Source organism: Amphibalanus amphitrite, unplaced genomic scaffold (assembly GCF_019059575.1).
Source record: "Amphibalanus amphitrite isolate SeventyFive unplaced genomic scaffold, NRLGWU_Aamphi_draft 001112F_arrow, whole genome shotgun sequence".
In the NCBI taxonomy this organism is placed as follows: Eukaryota; Metazoa; Arthropoda; class Thecostraca; order Balanomorpha; family Balanidae; genus Amphibalanus; species Amphibalanus amphitrite.
The window spans coordinates 96,682-106,270 of record NW_024882606.1 but is presented as its reverse complement, the minus strand read 5'-3'; the positions used below and the strand labels follow the sequence as shown (position 1 = coordinate 106,270).

The 9,589-nt window shown below is 50.8% G+C and overlaps 1 protein-coding gene across 1 annotated transcript; it reads right to left on the bottom strand.

Annotated features, from left to right (window-relative positions):
- Positions 1 to 2,880: 2,880 nt before the first annotated feature.
- LOC122370233 (uncharacterized protein K02A2.6-like) lies at positions 2,881 to 3,757 on the bottom strand. The gene has a single exon (XM_043345658.1). The coding sequence runs from the start codon at positions 3,595 to 3,597 to the stop codon at positions 2,881 to 2,883; it is 717 nt and encodes a 238-aa protein (XP_043201593.1). The 5' UTR covers positions 3,598 to 3,757.
- Positions 3,758 to 9,589: the final 5,832 nt, after the last annotated feature.

Below are 9,589 nucleotides of genomic sequence, written 5' to 3'. Positions count from 1 at the left end.
CGCCCCTCTCGCTCTGCACGTTCTGATGCAAGCCCCTCGTGGCCGCCCACCCACCCCTCCCCGCCCATCCGCCCCTCCCCGCTCCTCCCACACCATTCGCATCTCGAGAAACGCGGCACGATATCCTTCAACGTCCCGCGCCGGAAATTGCGCCAAATTAATACGAGTGAACGCCACAATGGTCTACAAACAATAGTTAGGTGCCTTACAATCATATGGAATGATGCGGCATTACGTCTGGGTGCACGGGTGCATCTGAGTCGACCGCAAGTGGGTGTTTTCAGCTCGGTCTAACGCAGGGTTGACTGCTCCCTGGGTCTGGAGGAGCGAGGGACTGGGTTTTGGTGAAATGCGGCTGAGGCAAGAAGGTCGGCTGTAGCGGCATGACACCTCCCAGTAAGACGGCCCAAGAATTAGTCTAGAATGACCCGAGAATGACTCAAGAACGACTTGAGAATGACTCAAGAATGAACGGAGGATGACTCAGCTCCGCGAAACGCATGGGATGTGTCTGGTATGCTCATCAACCGGAGGCTTTTCAAAAGGTGCCGTCACTTGAGTTCCTGGAGGATGATCGGCGCTTAGGATAATGAAACGGGTGGGGAGGGATTCGCGGAAAATTGCATCATTTCATTGTTGAGCCTCGTGGCGCAGGGACGGTCAGAAAAGAGGGAAGGTGCAATTATATAACATAATGATACTGTAATGCAATTAACAACACAGAAACATTGCTCTCACCGCATCAGAATAACATCTCGTAATTCATTTATTTTCTGACTTTGAATAGCACGGGAACATTGCGTTGGCTATGACCAAAGAGCCTTTACCTTTCCGGAGATCTGAGGACAAAGCAGACGTCACTGTCCTTTGTGTGTACTATCTAAAGGACACGGTCAATTGCCTTCATTAAGAGCCAACAAAGTGTGCTTGGCAGTTCCGCGATCAATGTCTGAAGGCGCGTCTACTCGTATATGACTGTACCAATTGCCGACCACATGGCTTCAGCATGAAACTTTCATGTGAAAGCACAATTACTTTGTTTAGATGCTGCCCGTTGCTAGAAAAGGCCAGGATAGGTATACTCGTATGTAAGTGCTGCCTACCAAACTGCTAATAAATGTCGTTAAATATGTAGCCGGTTAGAAGAAAATGAAAAAAGACGCGCGCGGACTACTTTTGCCCGTCGTCATGTTGTCAGTAACAAAAATATGCAATCCCTCAAAAGGAAATAAAAGGTTAAAATTGCGGCCAACAGTCAAAAATACCACACGCCCAGTTTACATACGAGCCATGTAATAATGAAAACTAATATATCAGCCAGTCCGATCATACCGGTGTCTTCAACACGTATAAATAATTTGCCAAGTCTCTTATTCTCACAAACACGCACGCAGCAAAACAGACTAAGAAAGAAGCACAGTTTTATAATAAATAGGTGGGCAAAAGACTAACTTCCTAGTGAGCCAGCTTAGCGGGAGATGATACTAGTGAGGAGTGCATATTTTTCATCCGCCGTAATCTCTTGTTACCGTGGTATCTTGAAGAAAAAAAACAATAAGGATTCACATGAAAGAAATACCAAATGGTTAGAATCGCATTCCGATGCACCTGGCCCTCTGAACCTATTTCTAAAAACAGAGATTTCGTAACTATCAAATTCTTCAATTGGTTGAGGTTAGGTATTGGTGCACCTTTTTATGGTTACTGAAAGCAGTCTCCTGCCCAGCTGCAAATATATCAGCTGTGTATTACGTAACCATTCAGTCGTATTGTTAACACTTAAAAAATCCAAACTAGCAATTCATTAATGCTATGGGAACGTAAATGATTAACTTCGCAAATATCCAACCAATACCACTGTTATGTCTCGCGGCCCACCATCGACACACCACCGCTCGGTTCCGACTGACTGTATTGTAGCACGGTGGTGGGGACGACAGGAGGGTCGTCCCCTCAGGCAGTCCCTGACCTGGGCAGGGACCGACCCAGGTATCACACACACAGTAGCAGGCAACTCACATATCGGCCACCGCCAATGCCCAGGCAGGGGTCTGCACAGGTGTGCACACGGCCCATTACATAACACCTCTCCACCCTATTTTCTTAGTATCGGCCTCGGCCTCAAGTTATAGCGACGCGGCGGATCATCAGGCTGCGGCTGAGTGGTACACTGAGCCGCAGACGGCGGCCGCGGCGGGGACGGCGGCGGCGTCTCGGCGTCCCCCGGCTGAGTGGTCCCTGGATCCGCAGACGGCGGCGGCGGGGGCAGCGGCGCCGCGGACGCGGCCCTGGTCCCCGGCGGCCCCCCGGCCGCGGGATCCCTCTCCGCTGGTGCGGCGAGTCGTCCTCTTCCCTCCTCGGAAAGCGGTGTCCCAGGCGGAGGCGGCTGCATCCAACCCGGCGGCATGGACGGCGTCGGCTCATCGGGCAGCTTCATCTGACGGCTAGACCCGCTGGGCACCACGAAGTCTAGGTGGCGCTGTATCACGCGGCCGTCCTCCAGACGAACAGTGATCTTGGATCCAGAGCGGCTCACGCAGTGTCCCGGGAGCCAGCGTGTTCCCCGTCCGACGCCGGCCAGTCCGGAGACCTGTGACACCCAGACACGCATTCCAGGGGTTAGAACACGATCCTGTGACCGACGGTCATATCTCTCCTTCATCTGCTGCTGTGCGGCTGACACACGGTCCTGTAGGTCAGGCAGTAAACAATCCATACGAGTCCGCAAACGTCGGCCCATCATCAGCTCTGCTGGAGTCTGCGCCGTTGTGCTGTGAGGAGAGGTACGGTAGGTAAACAGAAACCGGCAGATTTTCGTGTCCATGCTGCCATGTTTCTGCTTTCTCAGGCCCTGCTTCACCGTCTGCACACAACGCTCCGCTAGACCGTTAACCGATAATCACCACAGAGACGGACCTCACCTGACGCCTTCAGTGCAGTGACGATCGGTGCAGCCCACGTGCAGTGTTTCACCGGTTCCAGCAGCCCGGCCCGGATCTGACGGTCCAGCTCGGCGTCGACAGCAGCACGGTACGCCAGCGGTACCGGTCTGGGCTTGTAGAAGATGGGGCGTGTGTCTGGGTCAATCGGGATATCTACCACAATCCCCTTCGCACATCCCAACTCATCCGCAAACACATCAGAGTACTTATGCAGCACAGACTCAACTCCGCTTCCCAGCGTCTGCGTCGTCACCATGCAGATGGTTCTCCAGTCCAGTCTGATGCTCTCCAACCAGTTCCTGCCGAAGAGCAGCGGCCCTGTCCCATCAACTACTACCAGGGGCAGGCTAAACGACTCTCCCCGGTACACCACGTCCATCTGCACCTCACCTCGGACCTTCAAAGGCTCGCCTGAGAAGGTGTGTAGGATGAGGCTGCACGGCTGCAGACGGCGTTTCTTCTCCGGCCAGAGCTCTTGAAACCTGCTGAACGAACAGACGGATACAGATGCACCCGTGTCAAGCTCCATCCTGACATCACGCCCATCCAGCGACATGTCCAGCATGATCGGAGGCCGGCTTTTCACCACATGAATCCGCTCCCGACACTGAAAAACCTCCCCGATAAAGTCACATTCTTCAGTGTCTGCCTCCATCACACTCTGCTCTTCCCCAGATCCTGCACCATCGCCCTCCTCCTGACGGACCACCTCCGACCCAACATGTTTCACCGTCCCTGCCCGGTGAGCGGCCGAAGTATGCCCGTACTTGGAACACTGGAAGCAGCGCTTACGTTTAAAGTAGCATTCGGATTCAGAGTGCGTTCTATTCAAACAGCGCCAGCATCTCTCACCTTCATGCCGCGCTTGCTTACTGGCGTTGTGTCGCTCCTGGCTGGTCCGCTGTGAGGCTGACGGGCCCGTCCGGACACGGTTCACTGCCGTCTCCCCCGTAGCGGACACCACCGGCTGGCCAGCTCCTGCCAGCTCCTGTAGGTTTTGACCTGCTGTTTCCGTTGCCACAGCAATCTTGATTGCCTGCGGCAAAGTCAGCTCAGCTTCTGCCAGCAACCTGCGCTGAATGGGGTCAGAGTTAACTCCACACACCAGCCGGTCTCTGATCATTTGATCAAGAAACGATTCGAATTTGCAATCCCGTGACAGCTGTCGCAGGCGCGCCACAAACTCCTGAACAGACTCTGACTGTACTCGACAACAGGAAAAGAACCGATATCTTGCGACAGTTACCGATGTGGGCGGACAAAATTGCTTGCTCAATGTTTCAACAATCATGACATACGTCACCTCATTTGGTTTCTTCGGTGACAACAGCGATCTTACCGTACCGTATGTCCGAGCTCCCATGCTGCTGAGAAGAATGGCCCTCTTCTTAGCATCGTCCTGGATGTCATTAGCCACGAAGAATTGGTCCAACCTTTCCGCATACTCTTCCCAGTTATCTTGTCCTTGGTGAAATTCTTCAATCTTCCCCAACGGCATGGCTCCGTCCTCACTCCGCTCGTCGCCAATGTTATGTCTCGCGGCCCACCATCGACACACCACCGCTCGGTTCCGACTGACTGTATTGTAGCACGGTGGTGGGGACGACAGGAGGGTCGTCCCCTCAGGCAGTCCCTGACCTGGGCAGGGACCGACCCAGGTATCACACACACAGTAGCAGGCAACTCACATATCGGCCACCGCCAATGCCCAGGCAGGGGTCTGCACAGGTGTGCACACGGCCCATTACATAACAACCACCATCTCAAGAAACACAAGGGAGCAAGGAGGCTAACTAGCCTCTAACCAGCTATCAATATTCATGCCTATTTTCCCCAGCTCAGAGTATGCTCCTCTTCACTCCAAGCTGACGCTTTCCCACACAATATTTCGACGAACAGACAAAATTAAATTCCGCTCTAGCTTCTGAGCCGTCGGCTGCTTCAGCTGCGACCACAGGTGCTTTAGGCCGCGAGCATCATCACAAACGCACGCTACCGTCACATCGCACCAGCTCTTCGGCTAAGCCCGCACCGCGGTATACGCTTCCGGGACACGAAACTTCCTCAACAGATGAGCTTAAGTACGCCGTAGAGCAGAGCAGAAGTTAGGATTATGGGACGGTGTGAGCAAGCACAGGACGGACACGGGCGCAGTTTGTCTAGGACAGAAACGACAGAGACGGAGAAAGATAGAAGAGAGAGAGAGAGAGAGAGAGAGAGAGAGAGAGAGAGAGAGAGAGAGAGAGAGAGAGAGAGAGAGAGAGAGAGAGAGAGAGAGAGAGAGAGAGACGGAAACAGAAGCATAGACGGAGAGATGAATGATACCGAGACGGAGAACGAGACGGAGAAAGAAAATGATTTAGAGAGACATGACAAAAAGATAGAGAAAGAGAGACAAGGGCCAGGGCCAGGAAGAAGGAGGGAGGGAGAAGAGAGAGAGAGAGAGAGAGAGAGAGAGAGAGAGAGAGAGAGAGAGAGAGAGAGAGAGAGAGAGAGAGAGAGAGCGAGAGAGAGAGAGAAAGAGAGAGAGAGAGAGAGAGAGAGAGAGAGAGAGAGAGAGAGAGAGAGAGAGAGAGAGAGAGAGAGAGAGAGAGAGAGAGAGAGAGAGAGAGAGAGAGAGAGAGAGAGAGAGAGAGAGAGAGAAGGAAAAAGGAAAGAGAGAATCAAACAGACAGACAGACAGACCGACAGACAGACAGACAGACAGACAGACAGACAGACAGACAGACAGACAAACAGACGGCCGGCCGGGTGCTATCGGGTGTCTGCTATAGGACGGAATTGCGCCCGCCGGTGGCTGCTGGACGTCGTGGGCACTCGCCGGATGTCAGAAGGCAGGCCTGAGGTAGTGGAGACGGTAACGGGATACTGACGGAGTGCCGCCGGCCACGGGTCCATCCATCGTGTCCGGCTACCCTTTAGAGGAGCCGACTCGTCCGGAGCCGTGATGTGCCATTTGGTATGCATGCGAGCTCGAGTCCGATTTGGACCAGCTCCCTCGGGCTGCCGCGGGTCGCCGGCAGAAACAGATGACCGGGACCGTTATAAAGAACGTCAAAAATTAACTCGGGGATGCCGCTTGATAACACTGAAATGCTGTTCCAACGTCTTTGCATTTGAATTAACTAGGTACAGAAGTAAATTATTGGTTGTAATAGTTATTGTGACACCTCCTTAACTTCTTCTTTCTTATATTAAAACTTGATGGGTTGTACTTATTTGTCTCCAATTGTTGTGTGCATTAGGCTGACCTCATAGCAATAAGTTTTGCCGTCGCCAGACGTCCATATTTATATATTCATTTGCTTACAGCGAAAGCAATAGACTCAGCGAACATTTTTGTGCCAGTTACAAAGGGGGTTTATTCAGACTAAGTGAATGAGATTCAACTTATAAAAAAAACTTATAAACTTATAAAACTCATAACTGATTTAACCCGCGCCCCACTGGGGTCTGTGTATAACACGCCCTACTGGGGGGGGGGGGGGGGGGCTATTCATAGCCCCCCTCCTAACTCCGAAACTACTGGGCCGATCGTCAAAATTCAAACGGCGTCTGATAGCCCCGGAAAAAACTGTCGAGCGAAACCTAATTTCATTGACCTCAAGGTCACCGATGACGTCACAGGTCAGGTCAAAGTAAACATTATTAGCATTTTGGCTTGTTCACATTTTGGGCTCTGGCCGCCGTCTTACAAGTCAGATCAGGCTCATTTTTGGTTTCCACACTCGTGAACAGATGCTCTAGATACCTTGAGGGTACCAAACTTGTACTTTGATTTTCAGGTCAGGGTCAGGTCATCACAGGTCACGAAAATATTATATCATTCGTCGGTCACGTGACACATGTTTTATGGTCCATTTAGGCCATAGATTTCGAATTTGATGTCGTCTGTGTCATTCGAGGTCATTTTGAGTCGAATTTAGCTTAGGTCAGGTCACTTTCAGGTCAAAAAAGGTCAAATTTTGACGTTGAAATTTTTCAACAAAAAAGGTGTCTTTTTGATGCAGTTTGAGCTCAGGAACACGATGGTGCCATTTATATTGGTGTACGATGTCAAATACGTACTGAAAAAGTGATTTAAAAAGTTAATAATTTTGAATTTTTTGCAATAATGCGTATAACTTGGCCATTTTTGAAGATATTTAGCTAAAACTTGCTAGAGTTAGTCATAATCATGCGTTCTGTCACATATATTCCGGTTTTTTTCGAAAAGTCAAAAACTTTTTGAAAAAAAATATAAAAATATAAATTTTGAATATTATTATATATAATTTTCGAAATTTTCAATATTTTCAAAATCCGAGATAGCAGTTTGATAGCGCGGTCAATTTTGAGTCCTTTCATGCAAAGAAATTGGATCTAGCTTAAAAACTGAGCTCTTGGGAGCGATTGCCGTGGTTCAATGTTTTGCGTCGAAATCGGACGAACATGACGTCACTCTGACGTCATTTCCGGCCGACCTATGGTAGCTACGAAGTTCAAATTTTGACACAAGGTGTCAAATTGATGCAGCCGAAGGTACTGAAAGTTTGGTGTCGATCCGTCAAGCGGTTTGGAAGTTATTGCAGAAAACGGGAGGGGGGGGGGGGCTATAAATAGCCCCCCCAGTGGGGCGCGGGTTAAAAAAAAAACTTATAAAAAGGTTTTCATATAATATGTCCCTTACTAAGTGTCGTGATAAGGCTCTCAGCTATGCTCTCAGCTTCCTCCTTTTTTCAAGAACCCCAAACAATGCTCACTCCTGCAGGAGTGCTACGTGTCATGCGTACCTACTCGCGAACCTCCTTTCTGATAGTTTGTGGATTGTGCAGTGTGCAGGCCGCCCTGACCATAAACTTGCTGAATGCAGTCACCCTCGCGTGCAAACGGCACAGTATGTTGTGACTCATCACTCATATCCAAAATTCATTGTGACAGGATTATTCAAGTGATACCTAAGTGCACGCGATATGCTGCCTGTCGAACCTATTTTGAGAGCCGGGCTCCTCATTGCATTGCCGCTAACAGCGCGGCATATAGCACAGAAAGCAATGCCAGAAAGGAATGAACAACCTAAAACAACACAAGTTTGCTTGTGTTGCTTGTTTGTTGGTCACATGAAAAAGTTAGGCATTGACCAGTGCAGAGGCAACGACGAAATTAAATGACCTAACCGCCACCCGACCACTAAGCACAAGGTCCCCGACTATGCGTTACGGTTCACAGACGATCCATTTCACTCCTTTCGGCTAGTGAATTTTGAACACTGGCAAATACCAATCGGGTTAATTTAACCCTCGCCGGACCTATTGGTTTTCTACATACGCGCCGGCCGAGGGGGGGGGGGGTGGGTACGACCCCCCCTCGCCGTTTCGCCCCTGGTGGAGCTAGCGCGTCGCGGAAAAAAACGAGCGTGTGCGCCGTTACGAGACGCAGAGATTGATACCCGATTTTAAGGTCCTAGGTCAACCGGTGACCTCTGAGGTCAGGTCAAGTGCCCCAAGGTACGGTTCAGTTTTTGGTGAATAACTTCGCAAAAAACGGCCGCAGAGCGCCGATTTTGGCAGCATCGTGTTCGTCTCGCTCAGGCGCGTCGAATGATATACTTTTTGTCCGGGTCAGGTCAACTTGGGGTGTTGACCTCAGGTCAAGGTCAGGTCAGCACCCCCAGGTCACGAAGTTGGTCGAAAGAGGTCATGTCGCATATCATTCGATTCGGCAGGTCTTCCTGAGTCCATTGGTGGCTTTCCCGACTCGCTAGCTCAATTTGATCAAGAGTTATTGACGAAAAACTAATATGACCTTGATGACGTCATAAATGACGTCACGCAAGGTCAACATTGCAAAAGTGACGCATCTAACCTTGCAAGGAGTGCATCAAATCACGATTCTGTGTGCTTGAGATAGTTGGAGATCGTTCCCGGCGCCAGAATAGCAGTTTTCATTTTTCCCCATTGACTTATAATGGTGAGGTCACGAAAATGACCTGACCTCATATGACCTTTAGGAAAAATCCGAGATATACAAGTTGTGGGACTCATAATGGATACTAGATTCTGCAAGTTTCGTTTCCCTGTGACATCTCCTCTGGCAGTGAGGGCGTTGCGAAGTTGCGACATCTGAAGACCGTGCAGAGGTTCACTTATGACGTCATAGGTCAGTGACCTGACCTGACCCAAAAATGCGGTTGGTGTCAAAAGATCCGGCTTGGATCAAAGGTCAGGTATGCCAAGTTTCAGCTCTCTATCGCCAGCGTGTTCGGAGCTATCGCGAAAAAACCCTATGGGGGGGGGGGGGCGGCACCCGCCCCCCCCCCTCGGCCGGCGAGGGTTAAGTCACAGATCAACTCATGTTGATTGCTCGCTCATTTGATCACATCAATTTAGGCCCATCAATCACTAAAGACAGACGACACTGACCCAGCGCAGCTCTAAGACCACCCGCAGGTCGTGGGAGCCCCAGCGACGCGCCGACCTGGTAAACCCCTCCCTTCCCCCACCAATGCCATCAGCGCGGCATTGGCCTCCTCATGGTGCGCGTGGCGCGTCGAGGTCACTCCCGATCAAACCCGATCGGGTCACTGCGCCTCGCACAGCCTCCATCTGGTGACGTTTGTCGGATGTGCCCGAGACCGACGCATTCTTTGACCCCCGCAAACATCGCCA

Coding starts and splice junctions, on each gene's coding strand:
- LOC122370233 (XM_043345658.1), bottom strand. CDS start 3,597: ATGGAGGCAGACACTGAAGAATGTGACTTTATCGGGGAGGTTTTTCAG.